This window comes from Drosophila busckii, chromosome 3L (assembly GCF_011750605.1).
Source record: "Drosophila busckii strain San Diego stock center, stock number 13000-0081.31 chromosome 3L, ASM1175060v1, whole genome shotgun sequence".
Lineage (NCBI taxonomy): Eukaryota > Metazoa > Arthropoda > Insecta > Diptera > Drosophilidae > Drosophila > Drosophila busckii.
The window spans coordinates 12104126-12128459 of NC_046606.1; the positions used below are offsets into that span (position 1 = coordinate 12104126).

Below are 24334 nucleotides of genomic sequence, written 5' to 3' on the forward strand. Positions count from 1 at the left end.
TAATAATTGTTTATTTTAGCTTCTAATAAAATTAATGAGTCTAAATTGACATCAAGACTGTACAAACGATTTTTATTGCTTTATATTAAGCTAAGAACTGCAAACTTTTGTTTCATACACTTTGACATTATTTATTTTAATTTTAAGCATTTCTGCAGTTTATTTATTCTAAAGCGTTCATTATGCTTTTATTTATATTTTTTAATTGATTTCAAATTTAACTCAGAATTAATTCTTTAACATAGAAAGTTTGGTCTTCATTTAATATATTTTTATCTATTCTAATTTAAGAGCCACAGCGATCTCTTATTTTGCCCACGCTGAATTTTGACCGTTACACAGTCAGGATGGCCGAGTGGTCTAAGGCGCTGCGTTCAGGTCGCAGTCTACTCTGTAGGCGTGGGTTCGAATCCCACTTCTGACAAGAATTTTTTTTGCATTTTTTTTAGCTATGCAGCATTTTTATCATAATTACAGCTAATTTTGACACTCGTAATGCAGGCTGCAGGCCAATGCCAAAGCCCCCACTAACTGTATAACTGACGCTCAGCTTAAAAAACGTAGAAACACATATGTAAACACAGCTATATATATATACACTTCTCTTTATATACATGCATGTATTTGCATTGGTAACATTTACTGAAAACAACGAAAAGAAAATTACAGCAACCAAATTGATTTTACATACAACACATTTTGAAATGTTTTTATTTTGGCATGGCGCATAAAAAAAATCGCAACCCTTAAAAACTTTACATATGCGAATTTTTGGGGTTTTTTAAATTTTCCTCAGTGGGGTTTATTTTTAATGATGCGAATTCGATGTATGAAATTTTTCATTAATACGCGACTCGATGTTTATTTGCGTGTTTTTTGTCTGTGCGAAAGAGACAGCAATACGCGTAGAGTGCAATAAAAACGCATCGCGGCGTAGCTGGGGAAGAGTGAGAGCAGACATTATGGTTTGAGTGCAGGTATTGGGGATTATACTATATATATGCGCATGTGTGTGTGTGTGCGTGTGTGTAATGGACATGGGCTATAGGCTTTAAGTGCCTTATATACAAAAAGCGCTAGTAAATGAATGAGCTGAATCCCCCGGTCAGTGCAAAGCAACACAAACAAAAAAATACAAATTAAAATTGAATGGATTGTTATATAGCATGGGGATTTGTGTATGGGCAACTGTTTGCCTGCTTTATTTTTCCAGCCAAGTACATAAATAATATTAACGAACATTTTTTGGGCTGCGTGTTGTTTGCATATCTTAAACTCGCCGCCTCTTTTTATTTTTTACCAAAATAATTGAATATAATATTCAATTAAATGTTCGTTAGACAGCAGCAGGTGCCTTTGACAGTAGCTGCTGCCCACCTGCCCGTTACACCTGTGCGCCTCCAGCTGCACTTTGAAGTGAAAAAACTGCAGCCAATCAAATTTACTTCCATTGAGCAGTCAATTTACAATTCACATTTATGCTCCACACATATAGCTAATGGATAATAGGCTCTAGTAATTGGATTAATAGCGCCTCAATTGTCAGCAGCTCGGCAGGCGATGCAAATTAATTTATAGACAGCACTAACTAAAGTTAAATTTCAACTTTCAAGCAGCAGCAATGCCAAAATCTTTTAGACGCTATAAACAAAGCGTTAGACTAAAAGACAGCAATAGTAGCAATAAATGCAGCGCAACTGAACTTTTTATACGCTTTACAAACAAAAATTGCAAAGCAAAAAGTGCAGACTCTGTTAACAAATAAACAATGGTCTATTCAACAGCTGTAATAGTAATAAATGCAACTGAACTAAACTCTGTACAAGTAAAAATACCAAAAACATTTAGACTCTGTAAGTAAGTGCACAATGGTCTTTTAGACAGCAGTAAGTAGCAGCAATAAATTCAATTGAACTGAACTATTCAGATCATATATATGAATAGACTATAAGTTTAGTTGTAGAACTTACTGTGCCAACTTTTTGATACACTTTTTTTTATAAAAATGTCAAACTGTATAAATATAGCTAGAAAAAAAGCTGAATTGCATGTGTTAGCTACGTAAGATAGCATTACATACAAGAGAAGTTAAGTACAGCCAACTTTTTGATACACTTATTTTTATATAACTGTCAAATTGTATAAAAACAGCCAGAAAAGGGCTAAATTGGATGTGTGATATATCTACTTACGATAGCATTGTATGAGAGAAAAGTTAAGTGCAGCCAACTTTTTGATACACTTTTTATAAAAGCCAACCAAAAACTGTCAAAGTTTATAAAAAAAGTTTAAAAAAAGCAAAATTGCTTGTGTTAGCTACATACGATAGCATTATGTGCAAGAAAAGTTAAGTGCAGCCAACTTTTTGATACACTTTTTTAATTAAAACTGTCAAATTGTTTAAAAATAGATTTAAAAAAGCTAAATTGCATGTGTGAGCAACAAAAGACGGCATTAATATTATATTCTATAACATACAACTTCGTTTTCCATCACTAACAATTCTCAGACACGCATACTTGAGGTCAAGCAGCGCTGCATGACCAAAATCAAATTGACCGCTACGCCTTTTATTAAACATACAAGTGGCTAAAAGTAAAATGCACATGCCATAAATTGTTAGGACGCATGGAAAACAACGTCTGATTGAATTAAATTACTTCAAATGGAAGTGCAGCAGTCTCTAGTCGATGCTACAGGTAGAGTCAGCCCCAAAGAGAGTGAGAGAGAGAGAGAGCAGCAGAAGAACTGCCAGGCTAGCGATAAGCTATATGCATATATGCCATATATATATCAAGTATATACTATAATGCAAAAACGGAATAAAACAAGAGCATACATCAACAATGCCAACATAAAATGCATTTCAAATTTCTTTTTGTTGCTATTGATTTTTAGTGCAGCCGAGTGCGCAAGCGAGAGAGCGATATGTGTACATAAAAAACTGTAAATATAAAAAATGCAAATGCAAGCGCCTGGGCACATAAAAAGCATCAGGGAGCAGTCAAGAGGCGGCATCAGGAAACTGCCTGGCAGTCGGGCCAGGATACATACAAGGATGCACCGCCTGTTTGCCCAAAAAAAAAAAAAAAATAAAAAGAGTGTAAAACTGCAAGGCGATGCTCAAACTGGCAATGCAGGCAGAAAAAAAGGGGTTGGCTTGAAGTACACTGCGCGAAAGAGTTGAGAGCGTTGAGTTATAAGTTAAGGCGGCTTGAAAACGAAGAAACTCAATTCAGATATGATTCTAAGTTACGCCAGTTCAGACGATTCTAAAAGTCAAACAGTGAATTTAACTCATTGTTTTAAATATAAAATTCAATCTTATGTAGATCTATTAGTTTATATTAAACTATTTTCAAACATTGCCCACAATTCTTGCGCTCAATTTGAACTCGATTTATTCTTATAGCTTATCACATAACTAATTTATACTTTCTAATTATATTTTCCAACAAAAATTAAACAAGCAGCTCATAAACTATTATTTTATACTAAAAGCCAACAAGACAAAATATATTATTGAGCTATTATTTATATAATAAATTAAGTCGCAGTTCGTAAACTTGAAATGGGTTAAGCTGTTTTATAACTAGATAGAGTTACGCATAACTACAATAAACTGTATATGCTAAAAGCCAATAATACGAATTATATTATTAAATAAAAATCTTTATTATATTAAATTGGCTGCATAAGTTTTTAAAGTTCGTTATGCAATAAGTCGAAATGGGTTAATCTGTTTTATATATAATAAACTATATTTTTATTGATAAAAACCAAGCAACGAACTATATTTTTAAATGATTATTTTTTATCATATATTAAATTAATATGACATTATAATTTTTTAAAGTTCGCTGTTTGAAGAGTTGCAATGGGTTAAGAAATCTTATAAGTATATAAAGTATCCAAATATGTTGTGCAGTGTAATGCACTACAAAAATTTTTACAGCTACCCCAAACCCAGCCGACGAGTATAATGACAGCACACAGCTGAAAGGGGAATGGGGAAGGGCAATGGGATATTGCTGCTGTCCTGCTTGTGGGGCGGACAGCAGCAGCAGCAAACACCTAATGAAGTTGATAGCTGGGCGCTGCTGCTTGTCAGCTGCACACGTTGCATTTGTATTGGGTGGTGTGTGAGTGGGTGGGTTGGGTGGTGGATGCATCAGGTGTGGAACTGGCCATGTTCAATGTTGTCAGCAATTCAACCGCACAGACGATTGCCAATTTTAATGCATTCAGAGTCAGGAGTCAGGCGCAATATCCGTACAATGGCAACAACAGCAGCAGCAGCAGCAACTGAGGCACAAAGCCTTTTGCATTTTTAAATAAAATTGCATGATGCAATTCATTTTTTTTTCATTCACTACTGTTGCTGCTGCTGCTCTTGGCTTTTGTGCAGAAACTCACAAACTGAATGGCCATTTTGTAAATAAAAATTTGCGGTTTGTTTTATGCAAAAAAGTGCATTGGTCAATGGCTAACTAACAGACTGGGCTATAAACATAAAGCATATGCTTAAAGTTAACAATTTTTAAAGGTGCAACGTGCAACGTGCAACAAGCAACAACAACTGTCTGTAATCCCTAATGGTTTATCAGTTGACGACTGCTGATAACTGCTGACATATGTCGCTGCTGTTCATTCGATTGAAATGCAAAAGCATTCATCAGTTGACGCCCCCATCGGTTGACAGTTGTTGTCCTGGCAGCACAGGATTCACTCAAACCCGAGCACACATGTCAGTAGTAATTAGCGAAATGTATATTGATTCAATGCGCTCACATCATGTTGAGCTTAATTAATTCAAACTCTTTCATTTGGGCGCGTGAAAATTCATTACTTAACTTAGATAAGTCATCAAAGAGCAATAGATAGCTAAAAATTTTTAATTTTAAAAAGATTTTGAAAGTATATATAAGAATAAACTACGAGGCGTTAAATATAGTGGACATCAATAAATCTTTTCTAAGAGTTCTTTAAATATTTGTAAATATTTAAATGCAAAACTAGTTTTAATAAGCATAGCTCAAAGACTGATAAATGAATTTAATATAAATAATAATAAGATCAACCAATTATCTCGATTGTTTTTAAATAAATATATGAAGCTAAAATATATAAATTTCATATTTGAAAGAATAGATTAGAATAAATTTCGAGGCATTAAATATTGTAAAGCTTTAACTTATTCTCCGGTATTTTCTTCAAATATTTTTAGATATTTAAATGCAAATTATTTTTAGTATAGCTCAAAAGTTAATTGTTGCATTTAATATAAAAATTTTTTATGCAAAAGTAGTGGCAATAAATCTTAAAATTATAGCAACAAATGTTAGATTGATGCCTGCGAAAATAATTTCTAAATGAATATTTATTTATAAATTGCTTTTGTTACTTCTTACTTAAATTTTTTGCTTGCAACAATAATTTTGAAAATATTTTTCTAAGTAGTATATTTATTTCAAATTAATAAAACTTTGTTTATTAATATTTTATTCTCTATAAAAACTTTAGCTTGGAAAATAATTTCTAAATGAATATTTATTTATAAATTGTTTTTAATTTTGTTTACTTTAATTTTTTGCAATACAAACAATAACTTTGAAAATATATTTCTAAGTAGAATATTTACTTCAAATTAATAAAACTTTGTTTATTAATATTTTTTGGAAAATAATTTCTAATTGAATATTATTTATAAATTGCTTTTGATTATATTTACTTTAATTTTTTGCTTGCAACAATAACTTTGAAAATATTCTTATATATATATTAATAAGACTTCGTTTATTAACATTTTTTTCTCTATAAAAACTTTTGATTGGAAAATAATTTCTAAATAAATATTTATTTCTATTGAATTACAAACTGTTTGGTTAATTTTTACACTAATTTTTTGCTTGTAACAATAATTTTGAAAATATTTGTATCAAATCAATACAATTTTGTTTGTTTATATTTTTATAATATTTTTTGCTGGCTTTGGCTTATGTTAAACCGTAGATTACAAATGGGCAGCATAAATTAAATGCTGGGGCTCTGCCTACTTTGCTCAGTACGCACTGAATAATTAAGGAAAAACACACAAAATATCAACAAGAGGCAACAACAATGGGGCACAAACAAGCCTGTGGGGCTATAAATGCTTGACAAAAAGAATTGCACTTGGACTGGGGTGAGTATTTATTTTGTTGCATGCTTCGGTGCAGGAGTCTTATTGTAAATTTATATGCAACGTGTGTGCATATTTGATATACAATGAAATTTAGCTTACGGGCTTAAAAACTCCGCAACTGAAAATATGAAACAATAAAAACGAAGGCGCCGCCCGTCACATGCGATGCATGTAAATTTCCCAACTCATCCACGATGTGGTGGGCAACGCTGTGGCTGCCACCGCTTGCTGCATAATCGAGCAGAGAATTTTGTGGTGTATAAAGGGGGAGGCAGTGCCCAAGTAAAGTGCCGCACTCGACATATTGAAGCATATTAATTAAAAACATTTTCATTTATTAAAAGAGCAAGCGAACAAACGAGCAGAGCAGCTGATCACAAAAAATGCAATGCCGCAAATTTTAATATGTATAAGATAGAAGACAGCAGCAATTTTGGTTTAGCCTAACCACAATTGGCTAATTGGCGCAGCTTGGCTAAGAATGTTGCAGCTAAGCGGCTTTAACCGTTGCTACCACAAATAAGGCTGCAGACCTATAATTTGGCCAAGACCAAACAAGCGAGTGTACGCCAATGATAACTATAAAACACTATGGAGACAAGCCTACAAAACACAAAGCACACAAACTGCAATTGCGCCTGGCCATGGCCAAGACAGCGCAGGATCTGGCCAAGCGCGCACGATCAACAATTTGTCCCTAGTTAATTTTCATTGAAAGTCTGCCTGCCTGCCTGCCTGCCTGCCCGGCTGGCTGCCTAACAAATTACCCAATGCTTTGGCCATAATCGTAAGGCATGCCTGCCAGCTCTAAGCCCAGTTAAGCGAGCAAGCGACTGGTGGGCAGCAACAAATATATTGTATGTAGTACCATAACATAAATTTAAATGATAATAGCGAAAACATACATTGGCAGATACTTTGTTGCTAATTGCAGACGAGGACGACTTTGCTCTAATTGAAATACAACACATGCTGCTCCAAGCTGAGCTGTGGCTAGCTGAACTTGTTTCTCTTTTGGCGCTACGCTAACTAGACGCCATTTATCATTTCGAACTGGGAAAACTAGATTGCTGACCGAGTTGAGAGCTCCCCAAGCTCCGTACTACGTTCGTTCTGTGAAAATTAATTTTAATTACCCAATGTCGATGTCACCAAAAGCTGAAAGCTTGTCTTGTCTGCTGGCCAGATAATCAATAAAAAACAGTTCTAGCATTTCCGTTTGCAATCAAAACAGGCTTAGAGCAAATTTACGCGTACAAATGATGAATTCCAAAATATTGCTGCATGAGCATTTAGTCTAAACTAAGCATGCTAAATTTTTTCTTCACATAACATTTTAGTATAGCACCAGATATTGTAACAAATTTTATTTAAGAACTGCTTAAAAATTCCAAAAAAAATTAATTCGACATGGACATTTACGAAAAGAGAAGAGTTTCGAAGAATTTGGCAAGACAAACTCCAGGCGAAATTTCGCTGACTTCAATGAGTGTTGCCAAACTTGAGAATCGCATGCATGACATTTTTGATTTAAGCCAAGATTTGACAAGCACTGTAAACAATATACGCTATGGCTATCTATCTGTAAATCGAGAACTGCACAAAGTTGTTAACGGCAGCGCGCTGCCAATTGAGCCACAATATTTACCAATTGATGTTCGACATACGCAGCACTGGATAAATGAAGTGAACGCGCTGCTACAAAAATATAAAGACATTTAGCAGCAGTGGCAAGTTTCAAATACCAACAAACAAATATGTATCTGTATCTATATTTAAAGCTTCGCTACGCGCACACTTTATCTAAACTCATAAACAAACAACTGCGCGAGCTACGTCACGTGCCCTTGACCGTGGCATGAAGATGCGGCATTGGCTGCGCTTTGACATTGCGGCGGAAAGCGGAACAAGCTGCAGCATGTGGCAAATTGTTAACTGGGAATGTGCGCAACAAAACAGAATTGCCAAGAAATAAGACAAATACAAGCTCACACACACCAACACATCAACACACACACACACACTTCAGTTTCAGAGGCAGAAAAAGACAAACGCAACAAGATGTAAATGACGATGACGACGCCAACTCTCGTTGACTTTGTCGACAACGATGCCAACGACGACGACGTTGGCAATGAGGACAACAAAACGATGCCCGACCCATATTCACATATTAGAGCATAGAGCATATGCTAGGGAACTAGAGATGGGCACGTGCCGGCAAATTGTGTTTACCAACATTAACTTAAGTCCAAACTATTATAAAACAAACATAAATGATAAAAAGCTATTTAAGTTTTTAATGCAACATTCGCAGTCTGTTGCAATCATAAAGTGGCGCCCTCTAGCATGCAGTATGTGCATAGAATATTTAAAGCTACAGTGGCTAGTTTAAAAGAACTATTATGTGAGAAATAGAGTGGAATTTAGGAGCATTGAAAGATAAATTCATTGCTACCTCGATTGTCTATGGTTTTCTTTAGGGTTTTCTACGCTAAAAAGTGGGATTTAAAAGCTATGAACCCCATTTAAATTTGGTATACGCTTCAGTGGACTATTTTACTTTGAGAAAAAGAAGGGGAAGCAGGGGGAACCCTCTGGGGTTTTCTTAACTATAGTGGGGTTCAAGAATTATGATACCACTTGAAGGTGCATTGTTGGTTATCTTCAGCTCTAACCACTTCCAGCTGACGTATGCCCACTGTACATAGCCCAGCAACAAAGTAACAGAGACACGTCTGTTTGCCTTAAGGCATAACTAACTTCCTACCCGGTACTCCCCTCTAATCCATTGCATCCTCACATGTAAATCACTTGCGCTTTTTAATGCCAACTTGACGCGTCGTCGCATTCATCAAAATGAAAACAATACGAGCGAGCAAAAAATCCATAAAAAGCAAATCGCAAATAGCACAGAGCGCTCTGCTGTAGGCTTTGTCTGCAGTTGGCTTGAATGCGAATTGCGAATTGCCAGGCAAAAGGCGAAAACCACAAAACTCCACAAAACACAAACTGAATGCAAAATTCGCAAGCATGCGTCATTAATCCACGCCCTAGCCCCGGCTGCTCCACGGCTGGGGCACGCTTCGCCGGTCTGTCATTAAGTGAGTCAGTCAGTTGGCAGTGACCAGTGGCTAACCGAACAGAGAGAGAGAGCGAGAGAGTGTGTAACGCCTACGCAGAGCAAGTTTTAAACTCTCAGCAGAGATAGCGTGCAATGCAGTGAGGAGAGTAAATGAGCGTTGCGGCCTAGGCGAGCGTCTGGGGCTCGTTAAAAACAATCAACTTGCAACTAGCGGGGGGGAGGGTGTGCGGGAAGTCGTTAAGCAGTAGCTGTGAAGGCGACGCTTAGTCATTAAAAAAAATGTTGCAAGTGCTGGGGCAGACAGGGGGCAACATAGATGCATGCAATGATGATAATACTGCTGCTGCTTTTTACTCATTGCATGCCAAACTAAAACTTTAAGGCCAAAAAAAATGTTGCTGAGCTTTCGCTTACTCATGAAACTCGCTCTCGCTCTATCTCTTTGCAAGTAATATCCTTGAACGAGATCATCAATCTTCTTTTGTTTGTGGCTGCTGCTGCTGCTGCGCCTCTTTTTTGTATGTCATTCGCTATGCGCATACTTTTAATATTACTTTTTGTGCCAAATGGCAGCCACTGCGCCGCCAACTCCCCCAAACAGGCAACAAAAGCTTTAGCCAACTGCAGTTGTTGGTCTTGTTGTTGTTGTTGTTGTTGTAGTTAGCTCGTTGTTTTTTGTGAATTTCACTTTTTTAGCCATGCTCATTTATTTTATTTGCAATTTTGACTTGGAACTTTTTTTCAGCTTGCCTCTCCGCATTCTACGCGTGAGCACAGCGCGTTTTATTTATTGTTTTTTTATTTGTTTGTAGTAGAGTGCACGTGCAAGTGTAGTATGTATGTATGTGTGTGTGTGTGTGTGTGTGTGGAATGCAATGACCTCGAACTTCGTTTGCTGTGCATCTTTGAGTTTTTTTTTTTTGTTGTTTTATTTGTTTGTTATTTATTTTGCATTTTACCCGCTGTGGGCTATTTATTGGCTTTTGGCTGCGGGTCGCGCTGGCTGGCTGCACTCGTCCGGTTTAGTTGGTCAGTTAAATGCCCAAATGGAACGAAGTGGGATTAGTGGGCCAGCAAGCTCAGCTCAGCGCTGCGCGCAGTTTTCTTTTACTTTTAGCTGTTATCGCACACCCTTTTTTATCGTTTGCTTCGTCTTCAATTGACAGGCGCTTAAGGTGCGAATTGATGGGCCGCAACTTTAATAAAACTTTGCCCAGACAAGCAGCCAAAACTTTAGCCAGAAGTTGTCGTAGTCTTATTATAAACTAAAGTTTTTGCTGTCAATGTAAAGTTAATTTATGGTAATTTCCAAACTTATGCATGCTTTATGAGATTAGTAACAAAAAAAAAAAAAACTTTATAACTTTCGTTGCAGTTTTGCTTAATAAAATTGCATTTTTTAGCCAAGCAAAAAATATAAAAAAAAATCAATAAAATGCTACTGCAACTACGACGACGAGTGCTTAAAATTTACAGACACAGACAGAATCACTGAACCCTTTACACACACACACACACACACACACTCACACGCAAGCACAGCAATAAAAACTGCAATCATGTTTGTGTGTGTGTGTGTGTTTTGGTTTGGCGTGCAAAAAAGAAACTTTACTAACGCAGCAGCCGCCACTCCAACGAGTTAACTCGCTCTTGCTATTGCTCTCACTAATACAGCTGCAAACGCCCCCAAGCTGCTGCTGCTGTTGCTCTCTTTCAAAGCGTGCGCTCAGCTGCAGTCGACTGCGACTGCAACGCCAACGCCGCCGTCGCTGTCAACATTTTGCGGTTGCTCTCGAAATCTAAATTCAAGTTCGTCGCCTGCAATTTATCAGAGAGTTTTTGGTTTGCAGTTCTTTTTGCAGTTTTTGGCCAACTTGCTTGCTCTTGCCACATAACAGCACTTCAAATCAACCCACCTCAGCGTTTGACCCCGCAGCACCCCCGTCTCTCTTGCTAGCTACTCTCAGTGAGTTAATTTCTGCATCTATGTGTATTGCCCGTTGTATGGGCAAGCGCGCAGAGTATTAAAACGAGCAGCGCGTCGTCCCAAAACGTTCCCAACTCTCAATTCTCGCGTTCTGGTTGAAAACGAAACCGGATTTCTTTTTTGGCTTATTATTTTTTGCATGTCTCGCTCGCTGCGCTGTTTTAATTCGCCTTTTTTGCTTTAGAAGTGTTTGCTGCCTTTTTTTACATTTGACTGAGTTTTTGGAATGCAGTTTTATTTGTATTTTGTAGCTTATTTTCGGTTTATTTTTTAGCCACTGCAATTCGGTTTTAATTTCTTCGTTTTGTTTTTCAGAGTTTCCGTATAGTAGTACTTTTGCATATTTACGTAGCCAGCGACTGGGACTGGTTTTTGTTTTACTTTTATCACAAGCAAGAAATCGCAAAAAGAAAACAAAAAAACTTTGTTTTGATTTTGAAATGAAACTGGTTTGCCGCTTTTGCCGGTCAAAGGGACCGCGAATTGTGTGCTATGTGCTACTTGAAGACGTCGGAGTTATTAGAGGTGGAAGGCTAGCTCTATTCTAGAAATAGAATAGCAGGCGATGTTTATCGCTTAGCTTGATGAATGCAAGCTTAAGAGCTCATTTGCTAGGCGCTTTATGTTGGGAAGTGCCTTTGATCTAAAGGACACCTTTTGATTCATAAAGAAAAAAACCACTCAATTTATTTGTTACTTGTTCGCTCATTTTTCTTTGACTTTATTCTTTTCTTTCCACTGCTTGCAACGACTGTTGACTATCATTGCTGTTAACTGTCATACGCATTAAGTCCACGCTGTAGAGACGAAATTCTACATTTTTCTCACGAACATTTAGCGTAATAATAATGCAATAGATGAGCAATAACAATTCCTTGGCACGCAGCACATAGGAGGCACCCATATTATCCGGAAAAATGGGTTTATCCCATTCGCTGCAGTCGTAGAGAAAATAACCGCCATCCAAACTGCTGGTATAACCGAAGGCTAAATGACGATCATCACACACTAGTATGCCCCATTGATAACGCGTAAAGAAGTAAGCCAAAGCCTCGCTTAGATTCATTTCCTTCTGAGCAGGTGAATTGTAGATACGACCCTTGGTCATAAGTTGTAGCTGCACTAGAAAGCGCATATCCTCGAAATCGCATTCCATCGGTAAATCGTCCTGTCCCAAATCTATATCCCAATGCTGCGTATGCGCTATGCTATCTCTGTAGTACTTATCGCCATTGGTTACAATTGCGTCGAGCAGCTTTTCGCTCCAATCGCTCAATCTGGCGAAGACGCTGGCCGCACAACAGGCTACAACACAGCAGCCGAGCTTCTGTTGTCCGCGCACCTGACTATCAAACCAATTCGCTTTGGGATGCACGCCGCCCCAGAGTGACCATAGATGTTCGCTTATTTCCACATCAAAGTTGTACCACTTGTTAGTGACTTCCTGACGCATTATGCCCGCCATGTTGTGCGCTAGTCGACGGCTCCATATGGGTAGCTGGCCTTGGGCTAGCAGCCAGGTCATCGATTCGCAACGCGCCATTAGCGCTGAGCCTTTTATGATCTGCCTTAAAATATCGTCGATAACTGTTTGTTGGTTCACTGCCTTTGGACGCGACATCTTTGGGCTCTACAGGCAGCAAACGAAACGTGCGTTTATTAACACTGGAATTGCACTCCCGCTTGTTGCCTACACAGAAGTTATAGTTGACGTCATTCAGTATTTCGCACACAAAGTTTTCAGCGGGTTTCATTGCTAGTAATTTTTATCTTTTGTATTTTATACTACTTTTTTTTTGTTTAAATTTTCAATATACTGGTAGGACAAACAGCTGGGACAGCAAAAACATAAAATTTTTGTTGAGCGAACAAATAACAACTAACAAATTGAACTGCGCACAGCAATGAAACATAACTTTACAGCCTACTTGATAATTTATAAATATTTTATAGCAAACACACAGCATTTTACATAACAAGACATCGTTAACAATACCGTCTGTATATATCTGTCCAACTACGTAATTAAATATGCAAAGTACCTGTACCCAACATAATCTGTGTAATTGTTAACGTCGGCTCATAAGTGAAATTGCCATGTGGCAAAGGCAGCGAAGAGCTGTTGATGATTTCTTATAAAATGGGCCTGCGGTTGCCTGAGCAGACACATAATTTCACTAAAGAGGCTCATTTATTTTGCAATTGCTGCTTGGATGTGTAAATTTCCTCCTCGAACGTATGCAGCTTGCGTTGTATGCTCTCCTGCATCCATTTCAAAATCATCAATTCATTATTGGCCCTTTCACGCTTCAGTTCGCTCTGCTCATATTTGGCATTGAAGAGTTTCCAGAATTTGAAGAGCAGTTTACTCTTACACTTGATGCCCTTCCAATTCTTGCGTAGACTTCTAGTGCGCATTATAATGTTATTCAGTGGGTCTAGTATATCAGTCGCATTATGATTTGCTTCGATTAGCTTGAGCGCCAATTCAGACTCAGGCGTAAAAACTGTATCTTCCAAGTTAGTTTCGAGAGCTTCTTCCGTTTCTTCCAAATTACTTTTGTAGTAACGATGTATTTTTTGTAGATTTGCACGAAACAATTGCCAATCAATGCTTTGTGGATTATTCTCCAAGTCTTCTGTAAACTCATTAATGTCTTCTACTAATTTAAACATATCGATTACACCTTCATGCACTTCAGACTCCCAAAATTTAGCTACTAAACCTGCTCTAACACTCTTTTGATTTAATGCTGCTTTAAGTTGCGCTTGCTTGACTTCCAGACTTTTCAGCTGTTGCGAATAGTCTAACAACAGCAGCTGCTCTCTAGTAAAGCTCCGCATTATGCCTTGCTGTAATTATTAGAAGCGTTTAAGCATAGAAAGAAGAATAGCAAGGAATGTACCTCAAACAAAAATCCCTTGATTTGCGACTGCTGCGCATTGGACGCCACATATTGATCGCTGCAGTCTCCAATAACTTCAATAGTTCGTTCCACCACATCGAGTATATTTGAATATTCCACAATACCCTCTTCGATTAGTACCCCTCTCTGCGCTGGTAAGCTCTCTGAGGTCTTTTCAATACGCACTTCAGCCTGTAGGCTAAACTGAGATTTACGTCGCCAGGGATTTGTAAGCTTCTCTTTGCTAGCACTGCATACAATTGTAATTACGCTGTCCCTGTCTGTTAACTCAATCTCTGTCTCTGTGTCTGAGTCTGCAAAGATGTCTGCTTCTGTTTCCATATTAAATAATTTATAAGACAAAGAATTTAAACCTAGTAACTCGAATAGCTTTAGATAGCAACTAATGCTACAGTTTAGAAAAACTGAAAGAAATCACATGGCAAGGCCTTAGAAAACAAATTTAAGTTTTGGAAAAAGGGGGGGGGGGGGGGGGGGGCCAAAAAAAAACCAAAGTTTTTTTGGGGCCCTTAAAGCAAATTAAGTTCGCGTTGCTGCAACGCATTAGCGTAACCGATAATTTAAGGCATCGTAAACACGTCGTAAATTTTGCACAAGCAAATTTAGGCTTTAATTTTCTATAAAAGACAACGGACCTGCTGCTGATGCAACTGCAAGGGGGCAGGTCTCGGTTTCGGTGCTCCCTCCTTGCAACTGCAACTGCAGCACGTAATTACAGCCCATTAATTTTTGTGTTGCGTTTTTTTTTCTTTTCCACCTCTCTCTCTCTTTCTCTTGCTCTCTGGTTTTTGACTCTTTCACTTGGCGCATGCATGATAAGTGGCACTTGTCCGGCCCCCAGACTCCGTTCCACTGTAACTCGGTACCCTAAGCTGCTCCTCAGTCCGCATCCCTGTTGCGTATTTGCTTTGATGAAAATGTTTCTCCACTTCTTGGTCTTGGGTCTTGGTTTCGACATGGCGTTACCTTCTCTCTCATGCCATGTTCTTTGTCGAGGTGTAACCTATATTTTTCTGTTATTTTTAATTAGAGACCTGAGCCTGCTGCTTTCTGCTTTCTGTCTGCCTAACAACGTTGATTATTGTGCAGACTAGTGAGGCTACATTGCTTTTGTCTCAGACAGTCTCTCTCTACCACTTGCCTCAGCGCGTGAATTACACATGCTGCAGTTAAATTGGCATTCCAGCTTGTAATTACATAACTTGCAACTGCAACGGCAGCTGCTTGCCCCCACCGCTTGGCCCTGACACTAGCACAGGCCACTGTGCAAAAGCCTTTTGATAGGTTAATCAATTTATTTAAATGCCAAATGTTAAATGCTAATGAGCATAATTATACATTACGCTGTGATTGTTATCGTCAAACTGTTGGCAGCGTAAATGCTCTAAGATGACATGTGGTGTGTCTCAAGATTGAGTTGCTAACTGCCTGATTAATTGTATAAGACATACCTCTCATTTCCATATTAAATACTTGAACATATAAATTGCAGAGTTTATTAGACAGTTGTCTTAATAAAGATGTTTGCTTGTTTTATACAAAAACATATAGTTATAAATAAACGCATAAACAGCAGTTGTTTAATAACAAATTAATGTTTTAAAATATATTGAAAAAAAATGTACTTCGACTCGCAGCCGGTAGGATTCGAACCTACGCTCCCAGAGGGAATCTGATTTCTAGTCAGACGCCTTAACCGCTCGGCCACGACTGCTCATTGACTGCCGTTAACAAAGAGCGCAGTTGAAATCGCAGCAAAACAAAGACAACAACAAAAGCAAAATTTGTTTTTGTAAGAGAACCAAAAAATGTGTTTGAATGAGCGAGCGTAAGAGCGAGAGCGAGCAAGCAAAAGAGAATAAATTATAATAGCGATAAGCCAAAAGCGCCTAAATTAGTAAAAGTGCTAATGAAATGATTAGCCCAAAATTTTAATATTGCATTGTGTTGTAGTTTTGTTTATAATAAACAAGTTTTGGTACAATATGTTAATTGAAAATACAAAAAGATTATTAACGATTCGCAGCCGGTAGGATTCGAACCTACGCTCCCAGAGGGAATCTGATTTCTAGTCAGACGCCTTAACCGCTCGGCCACGACTGCTTATTGAACGCCGCCAGCTCATTAGCTCATATGAAGATTCCGCACTAACAATAACAACAAATTGACCAAAATCTACAATTAATTGTTTAAAAATAAACGTTTGATAGTGCGCATTTATATTTAAATCGCATATCTTAAGTGGGTCAGTTAATGATTGAAATTTAGATAGGGGCGAGCGAGCAAATTAAAAATAAAACTTCATTAGATTGAAAATGCTGGCGAAGAAGGCGAAAAAAGCAAACGGAAAATGTGCTGTGACCAATCGACTGCAAATCAAGGCGTCAATTAAGAGAGAAACCCCTGGCGGCTGACCACAGCAACAAAAAGGTGGAGCCAGGCCGGACAAACCCCTTCTCGACTATCAGGCGCACTTGCTGGACTGTGATCTTGCCGAGAAGAGACGAGCAGAGACTAAAGATTCAACTACTGAGGACCTGAAGCGTTGGTTACTGACTCAACGTCAACGCTTGGGACGCTGCATTGGCACCTGCACATTTTTATTTTTATTATCTGACGGCGGTAAATCGCTTTGATGAGGTTCACTCAACCAGACCGCCTTCTAAGTTGTTGTGGTTGCTGCCACTGCCGCCGCCGCCGCCGTCGCTTGCATATCCGCAGATATTGATAAAGTGTTAACAGTTGAAATTGATGCGCAGTCAGCGGCAGCATTTGTCGCCAATTTGATGGAACTGCAACTCAACAGTTGTCAGCAATGCGATTTGATAAATTGACTACCGCAGGATTAGTTGCTTGGAAATTTCGAGATTAATCACATGCAACAGGTTATGCAGCTTAACTCAGCAGCAGATTAGACTAACTACAAAGTTCAAAAGCAATGCCTAACCCAAATACCAGCGCATAGTGCCAGGCTAATGAGCTAACCACTTAATTGCAACTGCAGCAGCAAACAGCAAGTTGGCATTCCTGCAATTCATTGTCCATAACAAAAGTGTGCGCAACTTTAATTTCCAACACGATAAATCAAATCCGCAGCACCAGCAGCAGCAGCTAAATGAAGTAGTTATCCAGCTCTCCAGCATTCATCATCATTGCAGAGAATTCAATTCACGCCTGAGCAGAAATGCCTTTGACTGCAACTCTCCATAGACAACGCATGAGGCGATAATTAGCGCACAATTGTCGTTAACACCACAGTCAAGTTGCTGCTGCAGTTCTTCAGTCTCTTCAGATCTTTTGTTGTTGCTGCTGCTGCTGCTTCCCGAACGTGACGTGCAGCACAATTGTGCAGCAATCAATGACGCAGCAACGATCAGCCGCGTTCACCTGCCGCCAGCTAATGTTGCTGCTGCCTGCTGCTGCTGCTGCTGCTGGCCACAAAGCTTGGCTGATTATGGGCGTACGCAATTGTGATTACTTGCATATTTAATGGGTTTATTTTGTGGTATGCGAGGCAGCTAAAGCAAATTGCAATTCCGTACTGTTGGCTAGAATATTAATAATTATATGTATTAAAAATCAACGCGCACTTGGATTTAACTAAATTTACTTCAATTTGCTTTGCATTTGTTTCGATTAGAATGCTCAAGTTGTTTGATTTGCAGTTTGCTTACGCTTATAATTCCCAACTATGTAGTTGCTGCATTTGCTGCTGTTACGTTTATAATTCTCAATCAGCTGCTGCATATTTTGTTAAGCTTAGAATTCCCAACTAAGTAGTTGCTGCTTTTGACGTTACGCTATTAATTCCCAATTGGTTGCTGTATTTTCGGTTGCGTTAAAATTCCCAACTACTTAGTTGTTCTAATTGTTACATGTTTACATTTATGATTCCCAACTAGTTATGCTACGCTTTCCAATTAGCTGCTGCATTTTTTGTTAAGCTTATAATTCGCAACTACATAGTTGCTGCATTTTAAGCGACGTTTATAATTCCCAACTATGCAGTTGCTGCAATTTTTGTTATATTTATAATTCCCAATTAGTTGCTGCATTTTTGGTAAGTTAAAATTCTGCTGCTTATAATTCCCAACTATAAAGTTGCTGCATTTGTGCTTGCGCTTATAATTCCCAAGCTAATTGTTGCTCAACAGCTCAAAATGCCTTTAAGCCTTTTATAGCTTAATCAGTTTAGCTGCAAATTCTTAGCTGACATTTGCTTATCGCCGCCAATCTGTGCGCTGCTGTCTTAACAAACCACAAATCTGGCCATCTAAACAACTATTTAAAATCACACAACAAATCAAGTGCAAGTCCAAAGGAGAGCGAGAATTTTTATTTTGCAACTGACAACTGGCTGATAAGTACGGCAAAGAGGCAGGGGAGGGGCGGCAGCTTAAATGGTTTGGTGTTAAGTGTCAGTTATAGGCACTGACAACTGTCAATGATAAGACCACACATAGGACAGCGCGCAGAGCAGCGAAGAGTGAGAGTCGCACACACGCAGCTTTTCAATTAGACAGCTGATGAGGGGTGAGTGGTGAGCGGGGGGGTGCTTAGTAGGGTTGCCTTGCGTGCACACAAACAATTGCAATTCCAACAGTGGGTAACAAGTTACTGGAATTCAAAAAGGCCACATGCGATAATTGTGAAATTGCAGCATGTTGCAAGTTTAACATAATTGCATTAATAGTTGTTGTTGTTGTTGTTGGTGTTTTTAGCTGCAACACGCCAACGTGCTGCAAATTATGTGCATTATAAGCGTGATTAGTATAGTTGCAATGCAAATCAGTGCAACTGTCAATTTCAATATGTATAAAGTCTAAGCTGATGTATCTATAAGCGCAGCCCCTTGCTGTGGCAATGTGTGTGTTGCACACTAATTAGCCACTTGGACCATTGTATGTGTGTGTGTGTGTGCGTGACACGTGTACCACGTGTTAACTCAAGTGTTGCCAAGCCGTTGACTGTGGCTTTTGGGCTCGAGCTTGAGCTTGGGGTTTGGGGTTTTGTCATTGCGCCTTTTGTTATTTGAGACCACCAGGCAGCAGCCCTCGTGGGCTGCTGTTTCCGGCTTGTTGCATTTCCTTGTCGCACTTTTCTTAATTAAAAAGGCAACACGAGTGGCAAGAGCTGACTGCCTGCCTGGCTGCCACTTTGCCACAGCTAAACGACTTAAATTGTTTGACATATAAACACTGTTTGCCAATAAAAATGAAACAAATTTAATGCACAACTAAAACGTGAGAAAATCAGCACACGATTCAAAAGTTTCACTCGCCAACGAACTTTGTTGAGTTTTCACCAAAAACAAAAAAAAAACACAAAATTCAATTGGCGGGTTCATGACATCACGTGGGCTTTAGACACCAACAACACATTTTGGCGACAAATAACAAGTTGTTGTTGCCGTTGTTAGCTGTTGATTGCTTGGCTTGGCTGCAACATGCCACAAATCAGCAACAGGTTGCCGCTGATATCAAATTTCAATGCTGGACCCAAACGCGACTCCATTTCAAATGCAACTTTCGGCCGAAAAACAAACTTTTAGTTGCCAATAGCTGTTTTGGCCAACACACACACACAGACACAAAGTATAAAAAAAAAATTATTTCAAGGTTAGTTAAATGCAAAGCTCGTGCTTGGAGGAATTGAAGTTTCTTTTTTATGCGCGCTTCAAACGCTCCAAAAGCGAAACTCATTAAAGCAAATAAAACGCCAAATGCGGTTTCAAAAAGTTTTGTTTTACGTCTTTTTTTTTTTGCTGCAGCAGGTAGACTAAGTGCTCAGTACAGTGGTAGCTCGATAATTAAGAAAAGTTAAGCGCAGCAGCACATTAAAGCAAGTGGCGTATTCTTTAATTAAACTGAAATCTATTTATTGCTTGTTTAGTAAATATAATTAAGCTGCAAGTTTTTAAACTTCGAAAATTCGAAATACGATACTTAGTTTATTTTGTAAATATATAAATAAATTATTTATTTTTTAAAAATATTGGTATTCTATACTCGTTACTTGAAGTAAACCTAATTTGAAATATATTTGTCATATGATTAGTAAATAAAATTAAGTCTGCAAGCTATGCAATTTCGTAAAATTCGAAATTCGACATGTTTATATAGTTTATTTAGTATAAAATTAATATTGGTATTCAATACTCTTTGATTAAACTAAACTAAATTCGTAATATATTTATTATGTGCTTAGTAAATAGAATTAAATCTGCAAGCTATTCAAATTTCGAAAAAATTGCAATTCGAAATGTTTATATAGTCTATTTTGTAATTTAAATGTATTATTTATTACATAAAAATATTGGTATTCTATACTCTTTGCTTTAATTTGATATTAACTGAATTCGAAATAAATAGTTTATTTTGTAAATATTTGTTAATTCGAAACTCAAAAAAATGTTAAAGATTGCTTTGTAAGTAAAATGAACTATTTATTAATAAGGAATATTGAATTTCTACTCTTTGATTAAACTGAACTCAATAATTATGCAAGTTATTAAACTTCGAAAAATTCGAAATTCGAAAATAAATTATGCAAACTTTTAAGCTTATAAATTACTGGCCCAAAGATTTACTACGATTTTTCTTAAAATGGAGCTTAAGGGCCTACACAAATACGAATTGCCTTTAGCAGCAGTATTCACTGTATTACAGGGTATTTTTAAGCTGAGCTTGCCGCTACCCTCACCTAAGTTGAAGGACCTTTTTTTTTAAGACTTTCAATTACAAACTTGTGTTGCTTTAAACGAGAACAAGAAGTTCGCAAGCAAACTGCTTAAGCGCAAACTTCATACTTTGTATATGGAAAATACTTGGACTTTATAGACAATGCCTGGCGATTGTTCCATAACGTCAGTCTTATCGTCAGACTAGACGCCTGTCTACGTTCTGCCAGTCCCTGACCTTTGCCAATGAAGCGCAAAAGTGTAAACTTTGATTGCTGTAAGAATGATAAGAGCTCTATTGTCTATAGCAGTTGCTTTCGCCTTTAAGCATTAATTAATTGCAGACAACAATTTGTTATAGAAAAAAAACAGTCATTTAATAACAATTTCATTAAATGACATTCTGTGGAATTTCATTTGAAAAAACACTCATTAAACAAAGAATTTTTTCATGCTTTGTGCACACTCATGCTTTTGTCGCCAACTGTACTTTTTATTTATTTATCATTTTCATTATGCGCTTGCCAATTAATTTATTAAAAATAATGCTGCTGTGTATTGCACGCACATTTTTTATGCAATTAAGCGCCGCAGCTTTCACAACGTATTAATAAATCATTATTATTATTATTTAATTTATGCAAATTGCACACAATACCATTTGGCTACTCCCTTTTTTACACACCAGCTACTACTCTTTTTGCCTATTGTAATTAATTATGCGTATGCTGCACAATATTATAATTAAACACAAATGACGCGAGCAATTTTACAAATAATAAAGCATTATTTTTTGTTATTGTTTGCTAAGCAACAATACAATAACATATTATATCTGCATAAGCAAACAAAGCAGCGTTTTTTAAATACGCCAAAGTCACACAAAAAACAGTTTTAATATAATAATATTGTTATGACTAAAGTGCAAACAGAATTTAACAAAACAACGCAAATGTTATAAAAAAAATTTCAGGCAGACTGTAGTCAGAGTCAGGCACAGCCGACAGTGGAGAACTCTTTAGTTATACGGACCCCAAAGCCGATAAGCCCGAAATTTATTAATTTTATAATCTGCAATGCCAAAAATCATATTCAACTATAAGATTATAGAATTTTGTCCAAAAACCTTAAGAAATATTAATTGAGTTTCCAAATTGAAACGATTTTCAACATTTATAGTAGGGTATATCGAATTGATAGGTAAACAAAATTTATAAAACTGCTAAGCTAAAATTTTAGTCTACGAAAAATTTGCAGAATATTTTCCAACTCATCTAATGCTTTATTATTTTAAGATCAATTTTCATCTAAGCTTTTTTATAGCTCTAAAATTATAATCAAAATTTATTTATGAATTTTTTATCGAGTATTTATCGTAAATCTTGCTTAAAACTCATTCAATGCTTTATTATTAATAATTCATTAAAAGTTGCATTAATACTTCTTTTCTATAATTCGAAAATTATAATCAAAATTTGTTTGGAAACGTTTTTATTGCTAAAGATTTCTTTTTAAGCCCAACCAATTCTTTAATATTTTTAGCTTATATTAATGCTAAGTAAAAAGTTGCATTAATACATATTCTTCTTCTTCTTCTATACATCGTCTTGTATTTTTCAATTTCCGCCTTCTTTCTTTCAATTTTGAACCACCCTAATGCAAAGACATTTGACTCTAACTGCTGCTAATCAATTGATCAACTTCATAAGATATCAACTGGCAAACTGATTTGAACAAAGTTTGAATAGACCTGCCAAGCTGCCACGCAGTTAATTGCAGCAGTGTCTGCCATATGCAACACACACACACACACACACACATGCTATATCTTTCAAACGAAATCTGTCACATGTCTAACATATTTATTGGCATTGCGCCCGCGGGGCAAACACGCAGCCAGCCAGCCCGGACAGATATATACGGCGTTGGGGTCTGGGGTCTGGTTCAGGTCCTCACTGGCAGTTAGGAGTAGTTTGCTCCAAATCATGTACAAATAAATGCGCCAATAAATTTCATCATTAAAATCACTTAATTTTGATCTACGATGAAAATAATGAAAAATCGCCAATGCCAAAGTCAATGCAAGCCAAGCCAAAAAAACGATAAAAAAGTGTAGTTTATATTAACAAAAAACCGGACTATGCTACAAGTGGCAAGCAGAACGTGGTGGTGGCTCTCTTTTTTTTGCAGTCTGCATAAATCATAAAATAAAAGACACTAAAAGCGAAAATAAATCACAAAAACGCATGCAAACCGGCCCAAAGCATTAGAGAGAAACTTTTTTTTTTACAAACACATGCACATAGAGAGACATGTGTGTGTGTGTGGACCTGCTCTAGACTGCTGCAGCTACTGCTTGGCCCCAACCTGGGCGAAAATTAATTGTAAAGCGCGCCGGCTACATCAATTCCCAAACTCCAACAAATTTCAGCTGCTGCCCCGCAACTCTGCATAATGCTCCAAGTAGTGGCCACCCTGCCACTTGCCACTTGCCACTTGCGGCTTGCGGCGCATGCGTGGCAGCAACCGTAGCCGTGACTCTGTTTTTGTATCTTTTGAAATATGACGCCTAGTTCTAGTCTCTGTGCCATAGATACGAATGTATCTGCCATTTCTAATGGGCGTATGCCAAATGCACTTTTTTCGCTTCTTCGAACTGATGTCTGATGCATAGACGTTAGATTAGAGCCATGGTACAATTATAAAGCTGCATAAAGAGCTAATATATCTCGGCAAGTTATTAACGAAAGAATTTCACAGTTAAGTGGAAATTGCATTGCTAAAAGTAAACATTACTCATACGACTCGCATACAAAGTCTCCAAGGAGTTGGCTCATAATTTATGCCATATGAGAGTTAATCTCTTGGTCATTTGCAGCTACAGTAAGTCTGGAAATACTCTATGTGCGTATTGCGTTTATAAACTTTATAGTCTACTCAGGGAAAAGTCCATTGAAAATGTTGCAAAGCTTGTAGCTTTAAAAAATTAAGTTGGCTTCAGTGTTTTATGTATTTTTAGACTCTGTAAAAAAAAGTAAATAGGTCTTAACAGACTTGTAAGTATAACAAAATGTTTATTTATTTATTTATTTATTTAATGTCAACTAAGAGCTTCAGTTGGAAACTATAAACCTATCCTTAGTATTTGTAGCCTTACGTTTTGATTAAGATAAGTTTTTAAATTAAAATACCCCTACGATTATTTTTTAACTTTTATTACTCTTCTTGCCAATTTATATCACATGTGCTTCGCCACACCTTGAAAACCCAATTAATGCAAATATCTGCTAATAATATATTACGCTTAAAGCAAAACCCTCCCCAGTTATACATCATAAACCCAAAATCAATTAACTAAACTATCACTGCTGACTGCATAAATAATCGCTTCGTAATCCGAATACCCCAAACGCCCCTTAGATCTTACACTATTTATGCCAGCTCTGGGTCTGGTCTATACTATGTATGTTGT

General features: G+C 37.4%; 2 protein-coding genes and 3 non-coding genes across 6 annotated transcripts; 1 reads left to right on the plus strand and 4 right to left on the minus strand.

The window, feature by feature from the left end:
- The first annotated feature begins 341 nt into the window (after window positions 1-341).
- Trnal-cag lies at window positions 342-424 on the plus strand. Its single transcript has one exon. It is a non-coding gene; the product is annotated as a tRNA-Leu (tRNA).
- An 11517-nt stretch (window positions 425-11941) lies between these two features.
- On the minus strand, window positions 11942-13102 carry LOC108599883. Its single transcript, XM_017987064.1, has one exon. The coding sequence runs from the start codon at window positions 12875-12877 to the stop codon at window positions 11978-11980; it is 900 nt and encodes a 299-aa protein (XP_017842553.1). The 5' UTR covers window positions 12878-13102; the 3' UTR covers window positions 11942-11977.
- Window positions 13103-13182: 80 nt separating this feature from the next.
- Window positions 13183-14566, minus strand: LOC108599882. Of its 2 annotated transcripts, XM_017987063.2 has the most exons (3): window positions 14163-14566; window positions 13983-14109; window positions 13183-13916 (listed from the first exon to the last, which is right to left on the minus strand). In XM_017987063.2, exons 1-3 carry the CDS (start codon window positions 14502-14504, stop codon window positions 13444-13446), a joined length of 942 nt encoding a protein of 313 aa, XP_017842552.1. In that variant the 5' UTR covers window positions 14505-14566; the 3' UTR covers window positions 13183-13443. The 2 variants fall into 2 exon arrangements, with proteins under 2 accessions (XP_017842552.1, XP_017842551.1); XM_017987062.2 differs by having other exon boundaries at window positions 13183-14109.
- Window positions 14567-15815: 1249 nt separating this feature from the next.
- On the minus strand, window positions 15816-15897 carry Trnas-aga. Its single transcript has one exon. It is a non-coding gene; the product is annotated as a tRNA-Ser (tRNA).
- A 307-nt stretch (window positions 15898-16204) lies between these two features.
- Trnas-aga lies at window positions 16205-16286 on the minus strand. The gene has a single exon. It is a non-coding gene; the product is annotated as a tRNA-Ser (tRNA).
- Between the last annotated feature and the right edge of the window lie 8048 nt (window positions 16287-24334).

Bases quoted from the DNA above. Each gene is read 5' to 3' on its own strand.
- LOC108599882 (XM_017987062.2), bottom strand. From the start codon at position 14,504: ATGGAAACAGAAGCAGACATCTTTGCAGACTCAGACACAGAGACAGAG. The intron at 14,110-14,162 runs GTACATTCCTTG...TAATAATTACAG, and splicing joins TCAAGGGATTTTTGTTTGAG to CAAGGCATAATGCGGAGCTT.
- LOC108599883 (XM_017987064.1), bottom strand. From the start codon at position 12,877: ATGTCGCGTCCAAAGGCAGTGAACCAACAAACAGTTATCGACGATATT.